At 40.4% G+C, this 26282-nt stretch overlaps 1 protein-coding gene across 2 annotated transcripts in view; it reads left to right on the top strand.

Annotated features, from left to right (window-relative positions):
- Positions 1–26282, top strand: part of slc24a4 (solute carrier family 24 member 4) — a 33346-nt gene that overhangs the window by 4065 nt on the left and 2999 nt on the right. Inside the window, exons 2-16 of one of the 2 annotated variants that reach the window (XM_022737820.1) lie at positions 2639–2746; positions 13206–13282; positions 15414–15488; positions 15594–15678; positions 15775–15878; positions 16167–16241; positions 16332–16357; positions 16624–16677; positions 19122–19213; positions 22365–22534; positions 22775–22910; positions 23959–24125; positions 24913–25027; positions 25770–25882; positions 26021–26086. In XM_022737820.1, coding sequence (XP_022593541.1) covers positions 2639–2746; positions 13206–13282; positions 15414–15488; positions 15594–15678; positions 15775–15878; positions 16167–16241; positions 16332–16357; positions 16624–16677; positions 19122–19213; positions 22365–22534; positions 22775–22910; positions 23959–24125; positions 24913–25027; positions 25770–25882; positions 26021–26086 — 1463 coding nt within the window. Of the gene's footprint in view, positions 1–2638; positions 2747–13205; positions 13283–15413; positions 15489–15593; positions 15679–15774; positions 15879–16166; positions 16242–16331; positions 16358–16623; positions 16678–19121; positions 19214–22364; positions 22535–22768; positions 22911–23958; positions 24126–24912; positions 25028–25769; positions 25883–26020; positions 26087–26282 lie in introns of both variants that reach the window. The other variant, XM_022737819.1, reaches the window with a different exon arrangement.

Below are 26282 nucleotides of genomic sequence, written 5' to 3'. Positions count from 1 at the left end.
TGTTTAGTCTTCCAGAAAATGGTCAAAGATTCTGTGTTTTAAAAACTAAAGATTACATAGTTCTGGTGAGGTGATTCCACAAACAACTGCCTGGAGAAATTACATTTATGATGGACTGTCATGCACAATTAGCCAATAAATTGAAATAATCCACAATGTCCAAACCAGTTTGTTGTGTAAGTGTGAAAGATCACTCCCAGTTCCATACACATAATTCTTTTATTAAGTATGACAGAAATCTCTTGGCACAGTGGGTCCATATGTTTCCATGTCCTTCCCCTGACATCAAATTGGACAGTGTTATATTGTCAGCATGGCAGGAATAGAATGAAAAAGGAGACCAGGGGCAGCAGAGGAGTGAAACTGGGCTGGTTAGTGAGGAGGAACAGGTTGGAGCGATGACTGGAGGGTTTGGCCTTTTGGAGAACTGTGGGAAGCAGCTGCAGTGGCCTCGTGTACAATCTGCTTGTCCAGTGCCTGCTGATCTTCAGGTTGTCTAACTGTACTGGATAGACAGCCATGTAATGAAGACAGTCTTGTGTTTCAATGTTGGCAGATTAACTCTTTTGAAAAGGATCCCTTAAAGCCGACCTAACCTATATTTTTATAATAACAATGAAAATGACTGCATTTAATGTTGCTCATTAACCCTGCAGTTCAAAATGCAGAATGGGGGAGCTGTTATCAGCCAGAAGCTTCAACAAACTCAGTGTACACTAACCTGCTCAGCACCAAATGGCAAATTGACACAGTTAGCCACTAGTTGGTGGACATGATGGAGTATTCAGCAGCTAGAGAGCCAGATATTTCCCTGAGGAGCTGGTGGAGAGGAAAATGAGGCTAAAAGTAGAGTGAGTCTTTGTTGGGTGGGCAGAGGCACAATGTTGTTCCGTGTCCGCTGGATGTGTAAATAGAGGCTTTTTGCAGAAAAGTAGGGCTGAAACAATTAGTTGAATAACTGATAAGTTGACTGACAAAAAATAATAATCAATTATTTAAATAATCTTTTAATCAAATTTTACACATTTACTCGTTTAAACTTCCCAATCCTTGTCGTCTTTGTCTTCTGTGATATTAAAGAGAATATCTTTGGGTGTTGGACCGTTGGTTGGACAAAACAAGTAATTTAATGGCATCATCTTTGGCCTTGTTTAACTGTCTTTGGCTTTTTAAACTATTTTATTACAGCAGTGTATTGCTGCTACTGTTACAAAAAAAATTCACTCAGTTTCTTGTCATAGCGAGGAACTTTTCTTGTTTTGACCAGATCTTTTTCATATAATGTGATATTGTTCATGTTATGACATATTCTCTCATTATCACTAGACACTAAATTATTCAGTTTTCACAAAAGTTTCTTGTAATTCTTGACAGCATATCACTTCATGTTACACCACAAAACTTTATATTATTGTATCAAATCAACACATCTCATTAAAAAGTTTCTCATTTTTACATAAATCGGACCAAAGGAGAAATAAACAAGAGATTGATTGATAGCGAATATGATCTCTCAAACATCTTAATCTTTCAAGTATTTGTGCTGCATGTACTTGTTACTTTTCAGCCAGCATATTCACTGATACTGTTACATCTGCAATAAAATGTCATTTCATTGTTTTAGCTCTACAATGCTCTATATAATATTTGAGTGTAGTGTCTTGTGAGTGTAGCAAATTGTTCCTCGATGGTTATACACTGACCTGAAAAACGCATTTAGACAATGCTCTTCAATTAGTTGCCCTTTTTAAAGTAGTAGTTGTCTCCTTTGTCTCGAACCATTAGTTCATCATAGACACTGCCAGAGGGGAAATTAGCCTGCTGAGACTGGCTGATCATAAGGAGACATTCACATGGTCAGGGAGACCTTTACAAACACTGAGATCATGTGAGTCTGCTGCTGCATAGAAAGTCTTTCACAGTTGTTGTATAACCTACAACTAAAAGTCAGACAGAGGTGGTCTCTGGCATGAAACACAGACCATCAGTCCTCGGGGTATTCCCCAGTGATCTGCTCATAACTGTGTCTACAACGATACTGTTTAATCATCCTGCAGTAAGTTACTGCTTTGTCAATTCAGCGTTGCATTTGTATGGCGACATTTTATGGAAATTTCAAGTTTGAAACTGCTGCTCAGCTCGTTGGCATGATTTTTACATAATAGATTTGGGACTGCTGTTTTTTTATGTCCTCATTACAGAGGCTTAAGAGCAGTTTAATGAAAAAATGAAACTTGTACGCTCCTCCTCCCACTCTGCCGTCCCAAAACATAATGGCACAGCAGCTGCATTTTGATGTGTTATTGCCGCTGCTGGATGAAAATGTCATATCTACATAAATGAAAACTTTTAAGGGATTAAAGGAAAGCACCCTTGTTTTGAGAAATGACCACATTCATGATCATGGATCTTTTGGGTCATGAAAGATGCTCTGTGCAAGAGTGGCCATGTTAGGTTTTGATTGCAGTATTTCAGATATGCAAAATGGAGTCTCAAGGTTTCCCTGCAGCAAAAGAAAAAGATTTCGTTCCAGGAGCAGGAACCTCCAACATGTTGTGTGCTGTAGATTTGGCAACAAGCATAGATGCTGTATTTATGTGGATGTCTGATAATCAAAGCTGTTTGTATTCTGTTGCAGGCCATGGGATGTTAGTGGAGGGACATCCGAACCAGGAACACTGGGGAAGACGGCTAATGGCTTCAGCACCAGACAACGAAACGGAGCCGAAGAACTGTTCAGAGCCAGGTATACTATTCTGAGATTAAAGCTGCACTAATCAACTTTTTTTATTTTAACAATAGTATAAATGGCTGTGTGATGTGAAAGGTGTCGCTTGTAGTGACAAACCAACAGAGAATTATCACCCAACGCTGCAATTTTCCTGAGCTCTGTGTGGCGTTTTAGTGTCTTCAGCTCATTGTTTTGGTTTTCTGGCCCTCAACTTTTTAAATAATGTATATGCTACCTTGCCATAATAGCATTATCGGCTGCTGCCCCCATGTCGCTAAAATTCAATGAATACAGCTTTAAATTATTCGTTTTAATTTCCATTCAATGATCAAGAGACTTCATGGTCTTGATCTTTAATGATCAGCAGCTCAGAATCCACTAATTAATACTCAGGGCATGACTAACGCAGTTTGAAGATCATTATATTCACATATCTTTTTGTTTTGCTCTGTTTAAGGGGATGTATTGTTCTAGGAGGAAAAATAAACACATGAATAAAACTATAGGGAAAACTCAAGTAACGCACACTAGTTGTGGAGTTTGCTGCTTTAATTCACCTCCGTGTTGGGTCTATGTTGTTCTGACTCAGTTTAGATCACTTGTGCTGTAATAAGCTCTGGAAGGGCTATTTAAAAAGGTCAAGCATTGATTATTTCACAGCATCTTTGTTACACTTCAAGGAAGCAGCATTCTCTATAATTAGTTATACTGGATTGTATGCTGACGGCTCCACTGACACTGCTGACATCTGCATCAGGCCACGAAAAAACATTAAACCTACGTTTTTCATGAACGTATTGATTGAAAGTAATGGCAGGAGACAGCAATTGTTTGTCTTGTTATTTGTTCTTTTTTATTTCCTTGTCATTTGAATTGCCTCAATGTGATTTAGTTTTCTTTTTACAAACACTATGATTCACTTTCTGTGCTCCTGTGTGACCCAGTGGGAAAAGTCTGGCATCAAATCTGCCAGGTCAGAGATGTAGTCCGTTTGGCCATTTCATGATACATATATGTACTTCTGATGCTGTAATCTCAATTGGTTGTACAGAATTAATGGACTCTTCATTACAGAAACATCTAAATCTAAGGTGGGAATTTAGATGAAAGGAGACTTGTTGAAGGAGGATTTTTAAGCCCTGAGAATAATTATTTTGCTAAATGGGGTGCGACTCAGTGTTGGGATTTGTATTACTATTTGTATTTGACTAATACACAGAAGACACCAGACCGCAGACAATTTGGAAGTAATTTGAAATGTTAAAATTAACTTTTTTTTTTTGGCTATTATTTCATTACTGGTCACAGCAGGCAGAATCCCTCGGATTAGTTAACCTGCAGTTTTTATGTATAAACAAGCTAAACAAACACCCATTTCATTGACAATTGACAGCATTGTTACCATTTGAAATGTGAACTTTCTTTCAGAGTCAGTTAGTTTCTATTGAAATATGTGCCAAATGACAAGATTATGTGCTGGAAGTTTTCCTCCTAATCCTCCAGGATTACCTTTTTTTTTCCATTCAGATGTCTACAGCACCGGAGGCACCACACTGTACTTCACATTCCTCATCGGCTCTAGTCCTCCTTCCTCTTATCCCACCACTGCAGCTCTGCCTCATCAGTGTGGGCTGGTCATATGACTCTTTGTTCTTGCGGCTTGGTCTCGTGAATAACCCTGGATTAACCCTGGCATAGTTGCAGTCTTGAGGCACCTCAGCTGACAGGTTGTCTGGTTTTGGTCAGTTTGGGCAGCATGTGTGGTTCTGATTGTCATTGTGCAAGACTGTTATATAGATAGAGTATGTTTTCAATACTTTGATATTGCCTTTACAATCTATTGTGGCTATTTTTGAAGCATAAAACAGTCATTTAGACTTTAAATGAGCTATTTGTAAGTTTTGCTATCGTTACATAGCCAGCTTTAGCAGTAACAGTTCAGCGAGTTCAGCATCAACCTTCATTCCTGTACTCACCAAGAGCTGCAAAACACCAGTGTTAACTCTTGTCTCTATCACGTCCTTTCTTCTATTTAAGTTAGCATGCTAACCAGCTAGCACCGGCCCACCTCATCACTTTCCAATAGTGACTCACTGCAGTCTCCAATCTGCCCCGAAGACATAGCGCTGCTCACAGGGTATATTATAACCTCTTGTATTATAAAGAACAACGATGGCTGAAGCTCTTGTCAGGCAAACATCACCTCCACCCACTCCTCCCTGCAAGAAACCACGTTCGGCGGCAGAGAAAACTTTAGCTTTAACTTTTAGCTTTAGCCCTTTTAATGCCAAATTCTGTTGGCAGATTTTTTTCCTCATTCAAGGGCAATTGTACTTGTCAGTGGAGGTTGATAGGTTTTAAAGAAATTTGCGCAGACATGATTGTCAGTATCTTGAAACGAGACAAAACAAGTGATTTCACTGAGTATCAAGAAAATGAAAAAAATGTAATTTTAGATAATGTTTCAACTTCAGATATTACAATCAACCTCACAATTTGCACCCTGGTGAAATAACAAGGTTGTGCTGTTTTCTAACAGTGGGTGAAACAGTAATGTTTGAATAAAGATGGTTGAGAACTGATGAGGTTTGAATGACTGCAATTAACTAGTTGTTCATGTAGCACTTGTCAGGGTGGAATTATTGTTAATGAAAGAATTTCATCAGGGAAACAAGGAGGACTGACTCGGACTGGCTGTTCATAGTGTTGGTGGAAAAGTAAATGATCTTTCCAGGATGACAAACTTGTTTACTATCCACACATTTCCCAAGAAGTGAATAGACTATTCTCCCAATAAGTGAGACACATGTTTGTATCACAGATGTGTGTGTGTGTGTCTTGATTCCCCATGCAGTTGTTTGTCCAGAGCCAGCAATGGACCAGTGATGGTGCTGGTCTGCACCTCACGGGGGGGGGGCAGTAACCATGGATGGACCCAGGTTAGACAGGATGAGAATTATTATTGGAGGCTTTTACTTTTATGCTGAGTGTGTGCAACATCTGACGCTCTGTTTAATTAGGCCGCTGTTTGTGGGCTGCATAGATTACACTCGGTCAGCTTTGGTCTCTGTACCTTCTCCTCATCATTATTTCTCTGATCAGCAAGGGAGCCCTTCTCTGGGTTCATGGGGTGCTAATGCCTTTTTGCTTGTCCCAAGACTAAGGCAGCCATTCATCATAAGTGCTTTTTTTATTGGCCGTTCAGTAATAACTCCACAAGGTGCTGTCCAAACAGTTTTTTGTGCTCCCGCTTGATTACAACGCATGCTTGTAATCTACAAAGGACTAAATCACACTGCAATGGGCTGATGCAACCTCTGAATAGTCTTTGTTAACCGTCACATGCAGACCTTGAGTCATACCACCCCTTGAGATTCATTTCCCTTTTAGCAATCCTATGACAAATGGAACAAATGCACTTTGACTTCTTCACCAAAATTTGACAAGTAGTAATAATTTAATGGCTGTTTTTTATTTCAGAATTCAAACGTTTATTAAATCTCCCAGGCTGTGAGAGGAACATGATGAGTGGTGTGTGTTTGCTGAGAAAAGACTTGAGGTTTACATGGGGACTCCAGAATATTAGATTATGCTCTCTTGTATGTATCCCCTCCCATGTGGGACCGACTGATGCCAACCGTGCAGCACAGAAAATTGGCGAGGGGGCAGAACACCGTGGCTAATGTTCTGTAGGAGGAATAATTTGCCTTTAATAAAGATGATGCTAATACCATATATTGAAAACTCCCACTTGAGTGGCATAATTGGCCTGGTAGAAGTAGATGGCAGTGCAAAAAGTACGTGAATACAACAAAGCAAAGGTTTTTGTATGGCTTGGTTTGTACTATGAATTAATCCGATGGGATTTGATTATAGTGGTTTTTAGATATGGCACTAATCTGCTCATGGGCAGGGGGATGCACATGTTGCACGTTAGGTATAAGAGGCGGTCGTGGGAGAGGAGGAAGTTTTAACTCTGGCTTGCATGTGTTGCAGTTTGATTTGTTTTTTGTTTGTTTGTTTTGGTTTTTTTTGAATGTACATTTTTGTGCACGAGTTCTGTTCTTGGCTCAAAGAAAAAAGGCAGGATTTGAGGCAAATGGAGGTTGGGCCGATACCGAGTTATTTTTGGGGGGCAGCAGGCAAGAAATTTGGCGGCAGCATGGGGAGTAAAGCTGCCAGCGGGTAGCGGGCTGCAGGTTTGTCAACTCCAGGGAAACACCAGAAGGAGGCTTTTTAAAAGGGAATTACACAAGCGGGGGATTATGCTGCGGTGCATAATGGAAACTGACCTCTCTTTGCTTCTTGCTTGCATGCCAACAGTCGAACAATGCAGCACAGAGAGGCGAACGCGGGCACGAGCACCTGCACAGAGCACTTTCCGCTCCGTGCAGTTCAAACATGCCTGACCTCTTTGTGTATTCATTCATTCACATTCTGCTCTGCTTGTGATTTGCTGCGTTTTTTTGTTCTCATAAAGTCTCATCCCATTGAGCTTTTGGCCAGCGTGGAGTACCTTTTTTATTAAAACTGAGGCTAGAACGAACAATGGGACAGGTATTGAAAGTGTGTAGTCACAGCCGCAAGGTAGCTCTGTTCTCTTTGTTGTTGCAGATCCATACCTTCACCCCGAGGGAGTTGTTTACCTGTTTCTCTTTTTCACAGTTGAAAGCGTACGTCTCACAGCGGTGTCCCCTTTAGGTTATTGAACCTGGTCCACCAACACTGACTACTTACACACACAGTCGCATAGAGGCTGATGGGAATTTATGCTAAAAGTAGAAGTGTAGTAGGAATGTGAGTGTGTTCATGCAGGTGAAATTATGTTTAAGTGCTTACATGGCCCATGTGACAGCAGTTGTACATGTGATGTTTGAACATGTGAAAACAACAAGAGGATAATCGTGCGTTTAGAGTCAACCAAGCCCCTGCACTTTTCAGAACTTATTGTCTCTGTGTGACCTAAAGATTTTCCCCCACAAGGCGACATGTGATGGCTTCGTCATGTTTACAAGAATGGCTGATGTCAGTCGCAGTCGAGTCACTAAGCCAATTATCTAATGGGCTAATAATGACCCAGAGGAAGCATTCTCCTCTGAAGAGTCTCTTGATTACTGTACTGAAGTGCCAGTTGTATTCTGTTAATGACCTGACCGGTCTGTGGGTCGGAGCGCAGGCTGTGACAGAAGGTAGCACCAGGCGCTCTGCCAAAACATGTCGTTCACATCATATTTTCATTTGGCTGTTTTTAATATATTATGTCATTCAGATTTTTTTTTCCCCTCCCTATCAGAATGATGTTTTTTGAGATTTAGTAGACCATGCGGTTTTGGAATGTGGTGTTTGCATGACTTCATCTGTCTGTGTATCTATAATTAGGTTTTTTTTTTTGTTGTTGTGCAGGCCAGAACCGTGTGAGTGTTGGGTGAAGACTGCCCTGTTCTGTGCACTGTCCTGCCTAGGGATGGGTATGAGTTGTTGACGTCATTATTCTAGTAGCGTTTAACCACTCGCGCACCTGCGCACATGTTGTTTTTGGCTACAACTCAGTTGGTGTTACGTGCACCATGGCAGCCGTGACCAGGAAAAGTGATGTCTGGAAATACTTTGATTAAAAAAGACAACAATAACGTGCAGTGCAAGATATGTGGCGTTAAACTTGCATATCATGTTCTCTGACAGCCAAACAGTGGGCTTGGTTGGGAAGGTTCGTGTCCGAATATATATAAATAACGTTCATAAGGTAATGAGTACTCGAATATTGAAATTACTGAAAATGCACATCCCTAGTCCTGCCAGTCCTCCTCTGGGGCAACAGACGGCACCTGATACTGAGCTCCATTATGTAACGGCACCATATTATCTGGAATATTACCAGATTATGGAATAATAATTGCACAAATGTAAAGAATGGCCCGCAGGCTCTTTAGCATTAGCTTTAATACATCAGTATATTAAGGTTATCTGTGGGGATTTTTGTATATTAACCAAGACTTAAAACCGTGGAAAGTGGCCTGTGTAGAGACGAAATTGAGATTTTTGAATTTATTGTTTTATTTATTTATTTTTAAATCACTGATTTTACAGCCCTAGAGCAAGCAGTGCTATAAATCCACAAAAGTACATACAGTACATCTAATAAAAGCATGAATCTTATGAAACTGGGTTTTAGGGACTGTGCTAAAATGATTGGTGCTATGGAGGGGGGCCGAACCTCAAGTTTCACTTTCTTTTTTTAAAAAGGAAAGCACTCACCTGGGTTATTTTCTTTTAACCTGACTAAGATAAAACCCTGCAATTCTCTCCCCCCAAATGTCTCCAAAATAATAGAACAGTATTAAATTGGTTCATTTTATTTGATCATTAATAACTAAAAGAGGCAAAACACAAAGAATAAACCACAATGTTTTAATGGAGCAACGGTTTTCGCTTAACCACTATTCATACATTAAAAAATTTAAAAATAGGTGTATTTATGGCAAATATAACAAAATGGTGAATATTCCAGTGTGTTTTCCAAATAAAAAGCTGCTAAGCAAAAAATTGTGACTGTCACTATGAGTGGCCCAAGCTGAATTTTTAAATATTATGGATTAACTTCATATTACATGTTACAACTTTTTCCTTGTTGTGAATGTGGGAGTGACTGTTAAAGATAATGTTAAAACCACTCTGTTCTCGCTTTCTCAAAAAGCTGACCGATTGAGGTATAGCTGAGTATGATAGGCAAGCACACAGGACTGCTGTGCTGTGCATTCCTTTATAGCCCGCTGTGCACATTAAAGCACCCCCCCCACACACACACACACACACACCTCCCCTTCATAATAATTTCTGTACTGTCCCTGACTGATGACAATGTAGTCAGTGTTGGCCTTCAAAGTATTACAGTGGAGGGTGGCAACACTGCATTACATAAAATCCTCCCAACACTTCTTGTGACTACTCTGTGTGGACTTGTAATTACTTCTGGGGTGTAAGATGAGGAAGAGGGTGTTGGGGAGACAGATGAACAAAAGTGTTGCCAGTAATTTCTTGCATAAGCGGCACAGTCAGGTGTCCAAACAGAGAATCCGGAGTTTATTTATAGATTTGTAGCTTAGCTTCTAAAAAGGATGCCCTGCCAGTCCAGACGTCCCTCGTTCGCACTTCCTTGCTGCCTCCGAAAAAAGACAGCAGCCCCATACAAACACAAGAACAGCAGGATAGATAAAAATTTAAACTTTTTTTTTTTTTTTTTTTTTTTTCAGATGTGCAGAATATAATCAGCAGATTAATCGATAATGAAAATAATTGTTAGTCGTAGCCCTAAACTCTCTGCTTTCAAGAAGCTGTAACCTGCACACGTTCAGTCATCATTAAAGATTCGAAAATAAACCCCGGATTTGATTTTAGCTGTCGGCTAAGGATTTCTGCAATGTATACATCCCCAAGGCATCTTGACGATATGCCTTCTCCAATTTATTTCCTCCATTTCTGTCAAAATGACATTTGATTCAACTGAGCTCCATATTATTTATGATTCTATTTATGGACCTCATTTGAGATGCATCACTTAAGCAGTCTGTCCGTCGTCCCTCCGCTGTGTGTACATCCTGTCCTGTCCTTGTGTGGGGAATGGCTGTGGAAGCATGTTCATGTCCGGTTTGACCTCTACAGTGAGGAGACACAGACGAACCCTGCAGACGTTGTCTGGTTGAGTGTTTACAGGGACTGGGAGGTGACCCCAGCCTGCCTGTCATATCTCAGCTGTCCCAGTGCTGGCGCCCTTTAAACACCTTTTGTGATCACCTATTTTTAACACACTCAGCTAGAGCTGATTGTACATAGCAGCAAGGGGGCTGAACGGGTAACTGAAGAACATGGATGGCTATGGCATTTAATTATTGATTAATGGAAGACCTACAAGGCTGTTAGCTGAACATGCCAGCAGGAGGTGAAAAGACTTAGCAGGGAATTTAAACCTGATATTTTTCCCGTGTTTTTCAGAAGTTTAACAGGCAACCTTGTGGAGCTAGAATAATATATGGTTGTGGTGTTGTTTGTCCATGAGGTATCAGTAGGAGTTTAGCCTTCTGTATTGGCATCAGTGTGTTTTCAGTCACCTCTGAGGGCAGAGCTGACAAATCCTGTAATTGATTGCGCCTTTGCTTGAGGCCGTCGGCTTTCCGACACATTTCATTCAGCACATAAACCCGTCAGAAATGAAATGAGATAAAGCTGCCAGCCACAGTCAGTGTTTTCAGTGTCATCCAGGTGTTCTCCAGTTTCTCATTATACTGTACATTAAGATCATGATCCACATTACTCATATATTCAACTTGTTATTCTGTCCCTTAATCTAATCAGGTTCATTTACTGTGTCGTGAAGGCAGTCAGAGCGCTGCAGTGTCGCCTGCGAGATCCCAAATCTCCTACAAATCAAGGTCGGATTAATTTGTGTCCCACTGCCAGAAATAGCGTTGTAGTTTCTTTGTGTTGTGCCTCTTTGTTCTGTGGCAAAGATAATGTGTTAGATGACATATGGAGATGCAAAGTGTACCACATTTCCATATACGTGATGTAATTGAATGAAATCCAGGAGGCATGCAGTTGATTAATTGGGCTTGGACTACATCCTGCGGAGTATTTGATTTGCCTGTGCAGTGTTCCAAATGCTGCGCTGATGCAGTCATGTGTACACACAACGTCGACAATCATAAAAACAGACATCGGTGAGGTGGGGACAGATGCAGTGAGAAGTCTCAGGTGAGCACTGTTCCGCTTCATGAGTCCATATGTGACAAGGGCCTAAATCTTGCCTTTATGTTCCGTTGTAAACAGCATTGTTCTGCTGTTTCTTACATCATCTGCGTATTTGAGTTTTTCAAAGTCTTATGTATAAATAGGACAACAGCAAAGCAGTTCTAGTGATGGCCAGGGTCGGTCAGACTGTTGATCAACCACTTTGGTCCATTTTGGGCCCATTACATTTTGGTCCAAATATGTGAACAACAATTGGCTGGACTGCCATGAAATTTTGTAGAGATTCATGGTCCCTAAAGCAGTGGTTCTCAAACTTTTTAACATCAAGGACCCCTGAACTGACACAAATTAGACAATGAACCCTTATTTGATAACATCTTGTCCCATATCCCCCATCTGATAAAATGTTTGTTTTTAGATGTTTTATTGCTGAAAGTGTTTGAAACCAATGACCAAAATAGTCGTAGTATAATAGTCTGTCATTGTGTTACTTGGATGGAAGGAAATACATAAATAATAAAATAAATCATTTCCCATTTTGCTGGGAACGCCCTCAAGGACCCCTGGGGTTCCCTGGACCCCACTTTGAGAACCATTGCCCAAAAGAACAAATCCCACTGACCTTTATGATCCTATGACTTTTCATCTAGCGTCACTAGCAACTGAAGTTTTCCCTTATCACTCACTAATATGCTACACTTTGATTGGGAACATGGTAAACTTTTTAGCCCCTAAACATTAACGTGTTTGTCGTTGTAAGCATGTCAGCATGCTGATGTTGGCATTCAGCTGAAAGCACTAAGTACACCCTCAAACAGCCATGGCTCGAGACTCCTAGTCTTGTTTATCCTGGCTGCAGTATAAGGCTAACTGTAGCTCAGAGATAGCTGTAGCTTATGTAAGCAATATGCTGGTAATGTTGCAGGCTTGTTATAAGGCAAGACGAGATGTGGGCCTGCAGCTCGGGCCCAGCGGGGACAGGTCGGACAGAGGCCGCTCCCCACAGATGCCAGATCCCGTCAGGGAAACAACCAGCTTCTGTCTCCAGCCAGGTGCACTGTGGAGTGGCTGTGCTCCCAGAGATCTGAGCCGTATGGTGGTACCATGATCACACAGTGTTCCAGCTGGAGCTCTGGCTGATGGATGATGAGTCCTCAGCATGGGAGGTTTTTCTGCCTGCTCGCTTTAATTCTGTATGACTTCAGGCTCTTAATATAGCCCAAGCCCTTTTTACAACAGTTCAGAGATGTGATGGTTGATTCTTGTTCTCTTTATTATTTTTTTTTTCCTTGAATAGGTAAGAAGTCACTGGTTGCGGTGAGGCTGAAGATGATTTTCAGAAAATGTTTTGAACCATTTCAGTCCTTTGAAAAATTTGAAGCCCTTGATGATGTCTTGAGTTTTCAGTTTTTTTTTTTGGATGATGATCACAGGCTGCTATTTAATTTGCATCTGACCCTTTCTGGCTGTGGTGCCCTGTTTTAAGGTATACGAGAGGTTTTTGCTGTATTAAATAATCTACTGGAAAGAGATAGAAGAGAAGGAATAACACTCCCGTAGGTGCCGCAACCAAATGAGTTGCGTGTAACCCTGCTGAACCACCATGGCATCCCGGGCCATACTGACATCCATCATGAAGTCACATGGTCCTCTCAGGGCGGGGCGGGGACATGTACCTCACTGTCATGCTGCTGATGTGTGGTGACCGTGACATTTCCTCTCTCCTCAGCAATACACGAGTTCCCCGATGACCTTTTCACCAACAAGGAACGAAAAAGTGGGGCCATTCTGCTGCACATTGTGGCGGTAAGATGGCTTTTTTTTTTTTTTTTTAATTATTTTTAAGAAACGGCACCTGCAACACCCTTCTCTTTGGTCCCTGGTCAACACTCTCAGTGGAGCTCAGCTCTTTGCAGTTGGATTTAGAAGCTGTTCACATACCCAATAACTGCTTTTCCAGTTTTTAAAGCCTGAAGGTAAGGTGGGGGCATTGTAGTAGTTTTTGCCTAGCCAGATTTTAAAAATCCCTCAGAGGAAACCTGTGATCTTATTAAAACCAGCTTGCGCCCATTTTTGTCCTCACAGTATCTTATATAAATGTAAACTCAGACCCAGCTCAACATATTTAATCAGAAAGGTATATGGGAAAGAAAGACAAATTAATAAAGCATTTATTGAGCTTTTATCTTTAGATGGAACGAGGGAACAAGATGGAACATGGGTCAATGGCATATGAAACAAATGATGCATCCTCACCAATACTTGGTGTACACTCCCAATGGAAGCAGTCATAACTAGGGAATTGTAAAAACACAAATGAACACATCCAGGCTCATAATACACATACAAGATAAAGCAGCCAATCTTTTTTTCAGGGTACATTCACATTTAAGGGCTGCTACTGTCCTAAAATAAAGGGCTCACTAGCTAAACATCACAGCTGATGCAGGCCAAGAGGAATTGTCATTTGAATGCACCAAATGCACATTGCATCAACAAGGGAACTACAAAAAGTCATTACTTTAATTTAATGGCTCTGAGTGTCATAAAATGATGATACCTCTCTAAGGAGAGCTTCAGCTCTTTGAGTGAATGCAGAAAGCTTCATAAATATGGCGGTGGAAGTATTTTCAGTCTCATTTGAAATGTTGCACATGATTCATAAGAATGGTGCTGCAGTAAATCCAGGCCCAGATCAGGAATAAGGACCTGCACATGTCTCTTCTTATGGGTTAGAGGTGTTTCTCCACATTTAAAAAACATTATTGTCTACATTCATTCATGTTAAGCTCCACTGACTTTGACATATACACACAGGCCACCTGCGGATTCCAGTGGAGCTACTGAGCATTGTTCATTTTAAAGCACCTGTGAATAAACTCTTCATGCTGGATTTAACTGGCTATAAAAAGTTTTTTTTTTTAAGTTTTTTTTTTTTTTTTTAGTTAAACCCATCCAGGGCTGTATCCTGAAATACTGTTTCAAAGCTTGGATTCTGGGAGCAAAATGCTGAAGCTTTTTAATAATGTATTATTGATAGTCTGTCTTAAAGTTACATTCTGTGGGTAAAAAATTCTTTCAATCAATTTTTTGTTACCATCCCACCCCTGCTGCTGGGAAAGGTAAAGAGGCAATTTCATACTAAAACAAGATATCGGATATAATTTTGAATATTGTTTCATAGGAAAAAGACTGGAGTTTGTCCATTAAATTGGAAGTGCATTATGAATGGGTCTTTAAATCACCAGTATGAACAGAAAGAGTGATTATAGCAAATTGCTTATTTTAGCACCTGACTATTGCTTTTAAGACAAATCTGAAAATTTATGAATCTTTCCTTTTTTAAATGTAGCCTAATCTAAATCTGCTGATCACTGTTTTTTCCATGTAAGGTTAAAAAAAAAAAAATCTCCTTAGTGGCATATAGAAATTTTTAGGACCAGGATATGAAGAGTCTTATTACAGATATGACCAAAACTGAAGGGGGAGATCTGATCATACTGCAGTCCTGCACTGCCCCCTGTGGATAGCATAGAGCAGAGCACACCTGCCAGAGCTGCCGGGCCATGATGATGTCACAGCTGATCTATAATTAATAGAGCTCTCCACAGCTACTAAAATAGGCCCCGCCCCTCCTACGCCCCATGGGGTTATGCAGGTCCAGTAGATTTTTCACATAGTAAGGGAAAACAACTCGTCACTGAACTGACATTTCGAATTTAATGCAGGTTCAGTTTTAACTGGGTGCTGTGCTTTGGGATTCCCCTTCACCCATCCTTTAGCAGGAGAATATCTTTGCTCTGCCAAGGCTCTCTTAACTCAGCTGTGTATCTACACACACACACACACACACACACACACACACTCCTCTCACTTCTGTTTTGCTCGTGTCACATACACACTCTCACACACTTAACTCTGCTGATTCTGTCTGCAGACGCTCTACATGTTTCTGGCCCTCGCCATAACCTGCGACGAGTACTTTGTGACATCGCTGGAGAAACTCTGTGAGGTATTTGGACCTTGTAGTTTTTCATCTTTCAGTGTTGGAGTAACACAATGCTGGTGTGTGTGTGTGTGTGTGTGTAAACCATCTCTTTTTGTTGTATTTCTGCAGAAACTAGATCTGAGCGAAGATGTTGCTGGAGCCACCTTCATGGCAGCTGGCAGTTCTGCCCCAGAGCTTTTTGCATCTGTCATTGGTAAACAAACACATACACAGAGTGTGCATACATACACTTAGACATTCCCAGATGGTTGGTGTCACCGCTGATTCTGATTGGCCTCTCTGTGTGCAGGTGTTTTCATCACCCACGGTGATGTGGGGGTGGGGACCATCGTTGGCTCAGCAGTCTTCAACATCCTTTGCATCATTGGTGTCTGCGGGATCTTCGCTGGACAGGTGTGTGTGTGTGTGTGGGAGAAGGAGTGACTTACTGCTGCAGCTGCATCATTCTGTTTATTTATAGACTGCAGAGTAGCACATGTGTGGCAGAAGTTTTTTTGCTGAGGGGAAACAAAGCCATCTGCTTCGGTTAGCTTTCTCAGAACTGGTTTTAGTAGAATTGGAGACCTAAACTCTGGAGGCGTAAACAGATTATAAAGCTGTGATTCTTCTCAACTCTTTCACTGTTCACTAATACACATAGATCTCAAATATGACTTCACTTTTTCCGCTGTGAAATCTTAGGTGGTGATACTGACCTGGTGGGCTGTTTTCAGGGATTCCTTCTACTACATCCTGTCTGTTTTGGCTTTGATTGCAGTAAGTCGATGAAGTTCACCATGTGCATTTATTAATGGACATCAGCTGAGACTTTCTAATCTAAGAGGAATGATTTCCTTCATTTTTCAGTTCATCTACGATGAGAAAATAGTTTGGTAAGTTTTTTTTTTTTATAATCCACTTTAGCTATAACTCACTGTTGCTCAATTCTATGCACTCAAGGATTTTGCTGCTACAGCCTTACAGCCCTAACTATTGATTTTCTCATAAGTCATGTTCTCATGGTAATACTACCAATGGTAATGGTTGTAGCAGGCAACTAGAAGACTTGGAAATACTCCTATAAGCTGAAAGATCTTGGATATTCTATTTATTTTTATAAGTGTGCGGGAAACCTGAATTTGTTGTTGTTTTTTATCAGGTGGGAGAGTTTGGTGCTGGTGCTCATGTACGCAGGATACATCCTCGTCATGAAGTGAGTTCTGCATATTCATGTTGCGAGTTGAATACCACATCACCATAAAAAGATGAGTGTGTGCATAGGGGGTGGGGGGATGCTTGCACACTAACACCTGTGAGCTGCTGAGTATGCCCAACTGCGCACACAGTAGTTTCACAAGAGAGGAGTGAGTTTCCAGCTGGAGGGGAGTGTCTCATTCATATCGCCTGCACAGATGTTAGCTGCAGACTCAACTGTGGAGCACTTGTGTTGAAAAATGTTGCTCCTCTTCAGAAGTAAGATACTGCAAAATGCAATTTTTATGATGCATTTTGTTCAGCTAGGTTTATCATAACAGCATGTTACCTTGTCTTTTGACAATTATTCTAGATGTTAAAATTAGATAATGTGTGTATATATTTTTTTTTAAAAATGCTCCACATAGTATCTACCTGTCGACAATATTCCGTTTTCAATAGTTTCACTTCAACTGATGATTAACTTTAGTCATTTCATATGTAAAAAATCTGTAATCCCATGAAACATACATGAATTTATCATATTTACATATTGTAGTTTTCTTTTAAACTTGTGATAATTATTAAAGGATTAGAAGTGTTACTTAATGTTAAACTGGATGATCACAATCTTACAATCTGCCCTGAGAACTCCTTGTCCCCTGTTTCCTTTACTGTCAAAATTCAGCAAATAACAGACTCCTCTATTACACTCTATTTGTGTCTTTACAGTCCAAACTGCCTAATGCCAACCACATCGTCCTGTGCTGCTGTGTCTGTCCAGCTGGTAATCTGTGTTACACTCAGCAGCAGTCTGCTCTCTCCCTGCCATAAGAGTTTAATCTTTCTCCCTCTGCAGTGGCTAAGAGCACAGGCTTAACTGGATCACTCCTCTCCTTTCTCATTTGGAGGAAAGAAGTGCTTACTGTAGGATACACTGTCATATGTCTCCCCTCTCCCAAAATATCTGCTAACCATTTTGGGCTGTTCCAGTCAAAATGGAGCAGAGTGGGTTTTATATAGCGCAGTCACAGCTCTGAGGTGACCTTCCAGGGCTCTGCTGTGATTTATTTTTTTTTATTTTTTTTTTTTTCTCCAAGCAAATGGCACACTTCCTGCCAAATGTGAAACAAATGACATAAGGGAAAAAGTGACGGTAAAAGATTCATTTAAATACAAAAACCTCTCTACTTTTGAATTTTAGTTGAGTTTGAGATTGGTCAATTATACTTGGCCCAAAACTGACAAAATATACCGTCTTAAACGGATCATGTGTCTGTCTTTACAACATCATCTTCATCTTCAAGCCTCTTCTTCATGGAGGACTTGACTTGGACTTTTTTTCATCATCCTTGACATTTTGTGGATGTATTTGATTTAATGTCTCCTTTTCCCCCCAAGGTTAACTAACTTCATAGTGGCGCCTAGCTAACGAAAGGCTTTAGGTTCCGCTACAAAAGTTTACAGTGATGCTGCACCACATGAGCACACAGTATGGACAATTAACATTACATGCACTGGCTGGTGTAGTTTTATGATATATAAAAGTTAGCTTTAGCTAGGTAGCTAGCTGAAAAAAGCTGGTTGTGAATTAAGTTAGATAGCTTTTTCGCTTATTGCCTGATTGGAGGTTGAAGGAAAAGTATACATGTTGTATTCGATTTTATATTTGTTTAGTAACTATTATTTATTGTCATCTGTTATATTATTGACTCTTCTGATAATCTTTTACTGTCTGTCACTTTTGCCTCCACACTTTACAATCTGTACAAAATATAACAACCTCTATCCTTAAACTTTAAATTCACACAAGGGAAAAACTGAAAGTAATATTAAATGTGGAATTAAGATGATACTGTTAAATAATTTCTTCCAAATTGTACACTGAAACTGTAACACATTTTTAGTGCTAATGTCGGCTTCTGATGCTGGACCTCTGAGCACAGCTCTTCTGGTGTTGCCTCTGCGCATATTATGTTCAAAGGCAGCAGCAGCACTCAGTTCAGTATTTTTGATCCATTTTTATGTAACGCACTCAAATGGTCTTACTGAAGGCCCGTGTGGCTGATGAAAGCCTTGTGATTGGCTTCTGTGAACATTTCTGGCTTTCTCTTCCTTTTCTGTGCCAGTGCAGAAACAGCATATTTCAGCCATTTTTTTTAGTTAGTGTAGTGCTGATGCTCTTTTTTTTTTTTTTTTCTTTTTTTTTCAGAAAGTAGGCCACTTTAACTGTAAATTCGTTCTATAGATGTATGGAGTGTAGAGACTTTATTTTGGCTAATTTATACAACATTACAAACGAGTGGGAGCCTTTCATCTGAAGCTCATACTGTAAACCCTATTTGCAAATGTGAATCCTGACACTGGATGTCCTATCTTGTTTATTTTTCTTCCCTTTTTGGACTCTCAGCTGAACTATTTCAGCATCTCTAATTTAGGGATTATGTTCCATCTGTTTACTAGATTCAACTCCAGCATGCAGAAATTTTTCATGGGGAAGTCGAAGAAGAACGTGGCCAATGGTAACGCTGCGGCAAGCAGTGAGATGGAGGACGGTAATACTAGTTATGACTATGTTTGGGATGACGACCCGTCATCGCCTTTACTCTCAGCAGGTAAGGTTAATCAGACAGGCTGGGTACTAAAGACTATTCTCTGCCAGGAAATTAATCAGATCTATGTTGAAATAAGATTGAGATAACTCGGCCATGAAATGAGATGATTTGACTTTCTCTGGAAGACTGTGGGTGTTTCTTTCTACTAAAAGGTCTGTGGCTTTAAACGTTCCCCCCCTTCAGCTGAACTAACTTAACTTGCTTCAGCTTATACTATATTCTGCTGAGATGTACTCAAAACAATAGTTCCTCATCTTTGGGGAAATATAACAATTTGCTTCCTTGCTGACAGTTAAATGAGTAGATGATGCCACTCTAATGTCTGCTTGCTAAAAATGAAACTATAGCCAGCAGCCGGTTAGCTTAGTTTAGCATTACAGACTGGAAACATGGGAAACCGCTAGCCTGGCTTTGTCCAAAGGTAACACTTTTAGTCCATTTCTTCTTATGGTACAGTATGCTCAGCTAACAGGCTGCTTGCTGTAGCTTTATGTTTAGTGTACAGACATGAGTGGTGGTGATCTTGATAACTCTCAGTGAGAAAGCATATAAACATATTTCTCAAAAATGTCAAACTATTCCTTTTTTTTAAATGAGAAGCAAACTGCTAAATTTTCCAAAGTAAGTTTCAGTCCTCCAGCATCTGTGAACTGCACTACCTGAAGGCCCAGTTTGTTAAATTTCTCTTTTTCCCCTTTAAAAGTTGGATATGTTCCTCCCTTTTTGGGTGATAAGCAACTGAAGCTTATCTGAGCATATAGGGGCCACAAAATAAAATGTTCCTGTTGAAAATGGCAAAAGTGTAATGAAGATACTCTTTTATCTTCCTTCGGTAATGCAGTTTTTAATGTCAGGGGACTTTGTTGTCTTGGGGTCTCTTCAACCTTTTCTGAATAGCATCTTCAATGTCATGTTTGGGTGCCACAGTTCTCCACTTCTTCCCTTTTCCTTTTTCGACCTTTCAAAAACTTCTACTCAGTGACATTTAACCCCTCCGAGAGGTTTAACCCTTCCCACTTTGGCTGTACTAGTGTTAACATGCCTGTCTGTTTAGCCTTACTAAACTTATTCTTGCTTACTGTCAACAGTGTTGTGCTGCTGTGTGCCAATTCTTTCCACTTGCATACTACTTTTCTTCTGCTGGTCTCTGGAGTGTTGAGCCACTCACTCCTGAAGTGGTAATGAATTTCACAAGAGGAACTGTTTATGCTGTCTCTGTTTACACAGTTAATTTATGTGCATTCTTGCATGTATAATGAGTCAAATTAAGGCTGAGTTAAACTAATAAGTGTCCTGTAGAACTTTTTCATTCCCCATACACTGCATCTTATAGCTAATTGTGAGCAAAGAGCAAATGAGGAGTTATAGGATGCCAATAAAACCTTTTTAAGATATGCATTATTGTCAGAACACACATTATCTGAAGGGGAGTGACCACCCGCGTAACAGTTTGAGATTGTGAGGTCAAAGATGCCAGAGGTTACATCTCCAGTGTCACAGATTTAGAAATCAATGTCAGTGGGCCCATAAATATTCACAACTGATAGGTAAACTTCAAAGCTCCACCAGGCAATTTGGGAGAGCTATCTGAAGTTCAGTACCCAGACATCATCATGTGAACTGTGCACAGCACCCTCATGTTAACCCACCCAACTATTGTGTGGTGATTTTTTTCCCAAGGTGAGTCATATGGTGAATCTCAAACTCCTCCGTTCCTCCACGACATGAGCCTGGAGTGAAGCGGAGGAAAGATTTGGGACTTTAATCAGCGACTCCATAAAAACTAGATGAATTTTTGATCAAGTGCTCCCATCATGACTGAAATTGCTCACCTTTCATATTTACAACACTGTACTAATATATGCAAGTTAATGCAATCTTACAAGTGAATCTTTGTCAACATTATCACTGTCCAGTGAAAACCACCTATCTCCAAATTTCATTTCAGAGTCACTGAAAGATTGATTGAAACTAAACTATTTAAAAACTGTTCATTTAATTAACTGAAAAAGGCATCGCCACAAGGAACTCACTCATGAAACGTCGACATTTTTTAGATGCAAGGACGGTGATGACATGTTACATGCTCAGAGATACTGGATTTAAAATGGTTCAGTCCTACACGTGATGATCCCTTCCTTTGTTTCCTAGAAAGTCGACACTCGCCTATGTGTCCTCAATCAAACAGTTCTACTAAGAATCGCTTCCCTCGTCTCCGTTGAGGCAACAAGCAACATGAAGGCACCAACATACATCATCTAGGTTGTAGAGGGAGAGATGAGTGACAGGAGGAGTGATTTCCGGAGCTTTGGAAAACACCCCAACTTGTCTCGATAAGACATTCACGCAGTTTGTTTAGGGGACGTTTTTGCTCTCAAGTTTTGATTTGTGTGTGTATTGAACTGTCCACTTCCGGTCCATGTTGTGATTTTAGGGTAATAGGAATATATTTTGACATAAAAAGAATGGCCTATGGCAGCTTTAACTCTGGCATAGAGACAAAATGGCTTTGGTTCAGCACCCATTAATATTCCTTGGCCCAGGAAACTAGCGCCACAGAGTAGAAAATGACACTGAAAATATTCATAGTATAGTATGTTTCTCTTAATGACGATGCCCCTTTTTATTTAGCTGTTTAGTCGTGGCTGTGGCTCAGGAGGTAGAGTGGTCGTCCGTTAATTAGGTCGGTGGTTCGATCCCTGGCTGCTCCAGGCCACATGTCGAAGTATCCTGATGGCTGTTTCATCAGTGTATGAGTGTGATGTATGAATGTAGGTGAATGTGGCAAGTATTGTAAAGCTCTTTGAGTGGTTAGTAAGACTAGGTGATATAGAAGTGCAAATCCATCTTGTAATTTGCACTTTTGCCAATGGGGTATAATTGACTTTATTTGCATATCACTTTTTAAAAACCAGTGTCACAAAGCACTTCAGTCATGAAGGGAGTAAGTACATGAACTTGAATTAAACAAATGAAAAAAAGTTCTGTGTGTTAATCTGGGTAGATTGATGCACAGTTCATTCATTCATTCATTCATTCATTTCCTTTTATTTATTTTTTGATATTTGTATCATATCCCTCCACCCCTTAGTCAAGCCCAGCAAGGCTTACAGCCGTGGCTCAGTGGTGATGGTGGACGAGATCATCAACGCCAGCCCTACAAAGTTCAGGTTTCCAGAGGCTGGCCTCCGTGTCATGGTCACCAGCCATTTTGGACCCAAGACCCGTCTGCGCATGGCCAGTCGCCTCATCATTACAGAGGTACAGCTGGGCGTTATTGCTCCAGTCTTTCTCTAGAGTGTTTGCAGCGTCGCATGTCTGAGTTTAGTTTCAACTCTTTTATAAACTCCTTATCTCACAGTGTACATATATGTTTGTGTTTTCCATGGATGCAAAGACACACGATTGCAGTAAAACTTTTGGCAGTAGCTCAGCAATCAAAGGAGCGGCACGTCTGCTCATGTGCTCTTTGACTTAGTTTCTGTTTTCTGAAAGCGCCAGAAGTTGGTCCAAGCTGCCAATGGCGTGGAGACACAAGTGATTGACGGGAAGGTTGAAATCGAGAACGGGAACGTGCCAGAGGACAAACCCACCGAGGCGGAGGAAAATGAAACCATCTCACCGTTTCACATTCCAAGTACGTGATGCATGTATTTACTTGATGAATGTGTGTAATTTGGCATACATGGACGGATACTTTAGGGGGTAAAGAGATACAGGAACAACCTAATTATGAAGCATCTTCACATCTTTGACAGTTCTGATATATTTATGAATCTATTATACATCCTCCTGTGTTGGTTATTTCAACAACTTGAAGCATTATTAATACTGAAAGGCATTTTTAGTTGGACAGCTCTGCTCAATCTGCTTAAGAATTTCTTTCCGCTTCAACAGTTATTGATGTCCTCCCTCAAATTAGTCAGTGGCTGCATATGTACTGACTAATGATCACCCTCTTTGACAGCTCTGAGCGGGCCTGCCCTTTTATCAGTCAGTGGCTGCTGATGTGAAAAGAATCTGAATCTGATTAATCTGATTTAACACGAAACAGACCAATTCGTCAAAGTGGGTAGAAGTGTTGTTGCGTTATATTAGGCGAAAAGGCATTAAAAGAAGTGGAACGGAGGAGGATAAAGTTTTGGTGTTTGAGGTGCCATGTGCGGTCTGTCTGCTGAAATCTTGTACCACAAAACAGGAAAAGGGTGCCGTCAGTATAAAAGCTTTTTGCCAGGAAAAAAAAAAAAAAGCTTTCAGTATTGGTGCTAAATGACGGATGGATGGGTATGTTTATCCTTTTCACTAAAGCCAAAGAGGGAATAAAAGCAAATGGAGCCATAGCTTGGCCACAAGCAGACATATCTCCTGTTTTTCAGTTTTTTTTTGTTTTTTTTTAACACTATTTATTAATTTGTCCCATTTCAATAAAACCTAATTAACGGTACAAACAACTGTCGGAAAAAACAAAGATGTGATGCAGATTTCTTACATTTTCTGAAACTGTAAATGTTGTTGGCACATCGAATAGAATTAGGTCAATATACCTGATTAAGTGTGACGTTAGAAATCAGTTGCTTGACAGAAAAGATTCTCCACATAATCAACGAGGGGAAACAACTATAATTTAACCCACAATGAAACGCTGAAGAGCTAAACTCTTGTGCTCATGTGCATTTTTGCTGCAGGAGGTATTGGCAGCAAGTTCAAGTGGCTGATCTCGTGGCCTCTGCTCCTGTTGCTGTTCTTCACCGTCCCCAACTGTGCCAAGCCTCGCTGGGAGAAATTCTTCATGGTTTCCTTCATCCTGTCCACTGTCTGGATTGCTGTCTTCTCCTACTTGATGGTCTGGATGGTGAGTGTAATTACACCTGTTTGTGTGGAAAGGAAGAACTTAATAGATTTTTAGAATGAGGTATTTACCACAGCACCTCAGTGTTTACTTTTACTTGAGTATCGGTAGTATAACACATCAGTCAGTCAACATAAAATTAATTCACACGAATTTTTATCACTGGAAATCTTTCTGCTTTTCTTTGTTTTACAAGTTGGGAACCAATCTAATGTAAAAATGTCAAACATTCACAAGTTCACAAGGATTTGTGCATTTCTTAGACTTATGTGACAGTAAAGTCAATATTTGTTGACATTTTGTGCTGTTGGTTTAACAAAACATGCAATTTGATAACATTTTTCACTGCTTTCTGGCATTTTAGAGAAAAAACTATAATGGATTTAATTGAAAGAATTATCTAAAGATTAATCGATAATGTAAATAATTGTTAGTTGCAGCTTTAAATTCAAAGACACAAATCAGAAAAGCAGGATATATCACAACCAAGAGTTGTACTGTAAAAATGAATTAGTACAGTTTAAGAAACCTTGATTCATAGAAGTATTAACTGTCAAATGAGTCATCTTATGCTTCCTGCCAGGAGGGTAACATTAATTATCCATAGGACATAACTCAATAATTTATCTATTCAGTATATACAGACAGTCCACGAGAGTAGGTACAAAGAGTAAAATGCATAAAACATTAAACATGGGTATTTGTTAGTGTTTGAATGTGACATGCCTTTGCTCATAGAAACAGGTAATGCTATTTTTGAGCCCTAACACTGCCTGTGCATTTCTCTCAGGTCACTATAATTGGCTACACTCTGGGAATCCCTGATGTCATCATGGGCATCACTTTCCTGGCAGCAGGCACCAGTGTCCCAGACTGCATAGCCAGTCTCATCGTGGCTCGGCAAGGTATACCTTTCCCCTTGAACCATTTTTAGATCGCTATTGTATTATGGTTCTATTATGCAGTGGAGAGCCGGACGTTGTGTTTATGTGGTGTATATTTAATACCACTAGTCCACCAGAACATCTAATTTTAAAAAATGTGTATGCTTTTATGATCCCCGATGGCTAGTTGGCTGAATCATTAAAATAAACATTAAAATACGAATATAGATGCAGTGTCTTTGTGGATAGCTTGAGGTAGTTTGACGTGAGAGCGAAGAGATGGAAGAAGTAGAGAAATGTATCACAACGTCTTGATAAGTAAGAATGCACTGTAAGCTGTTTACATGCAGATGGAGTCAACGTGTGTGTGAATTTGAGCTATAGTTGGTTAAACTTAGACATCCAGATATGCAAAACTGTACTTTGTGAGCTTTTACAAATGTAGTGCAACACACACACACACACACACACACACACACACACACACACACACACACACACACACACACACACACACAGATGTGTCACCTACAGTACATGCATGGAAGCAAATTGTTCAAATAGGAATTTGTACAAAGCACTTTAAAGTACAGGGGCAAGAAAAAACAGTGCAGACACATTACTAAGTAGCCCTGCGTAACTGCCTTCCCAGCTGAAACTACAGAACAGAGAAATGTTGATCTTCAGTTGGAAATAAAGATTTGTTTTTTTGTTTGTTAGGAAAAAAAAACTGCTGCTTCATTTGCTCTTTGTTTTGTTGCAGGTCTGGGAGACATGGCGGTGTCCAACACAATCGGCAGCAACGTGTTTGATATTCTGGTGGGACTGGGGGTTCCCTGGGCGATACAGACCATGTGTGTAAGCTATGGATCAGAGGTAAGGAGCTAGTTTTCTATGCCACATCTCAGACCTTATTAGTGACAACAAAATCCAGTGTGTCCTTATGTCTCGCAGTGAGTAATAACATTTAATGACGGCCAATGAATCGCTGAGCTTTTGCCCTGTGTGTTGCAGGTGATGATTAACAGTCGGGGGCTGGTGTACTCAGTGGTGCTTCTGCTGGGCTCTGTGGCCCTCACGGTGAGCAATAGTTAATGATGTTTACGCCACGCCGGTGCCACATGTCGACCACTTCCAGGAAGACAACCTGGTTTATTACTGTAGTGTACCTTGCGTGTTTTAAAGTAGAAATCCAGTGTCTTTTAGACAAAATAAAGATCCCTGTTTGCCTACGGTCATCACTGACTGATGCCCTGTTATGTAATGGGGACTGAAG

The sequence above is a fragment of the Seriola dumerili genome, unplaced genomic scaffold (genome assembly GCF_002260705.1).
Source record: "Seriola dumerili isolate Sdu_G_001 unplaced genomic scaffold, Sdu_1.0 BDQW01000025.1, whole genome shotgun sequence".
NCBI lineage: Eukaryota > Metazoa > Chordata > Actinopteri > Carangiformes > Carangidae > Seriola > Seriola dumerili.
Note: the sequence above shows the minus strand (reverse complement) of the source record. Positions and strands in the feature narration are given on the sequence as shown.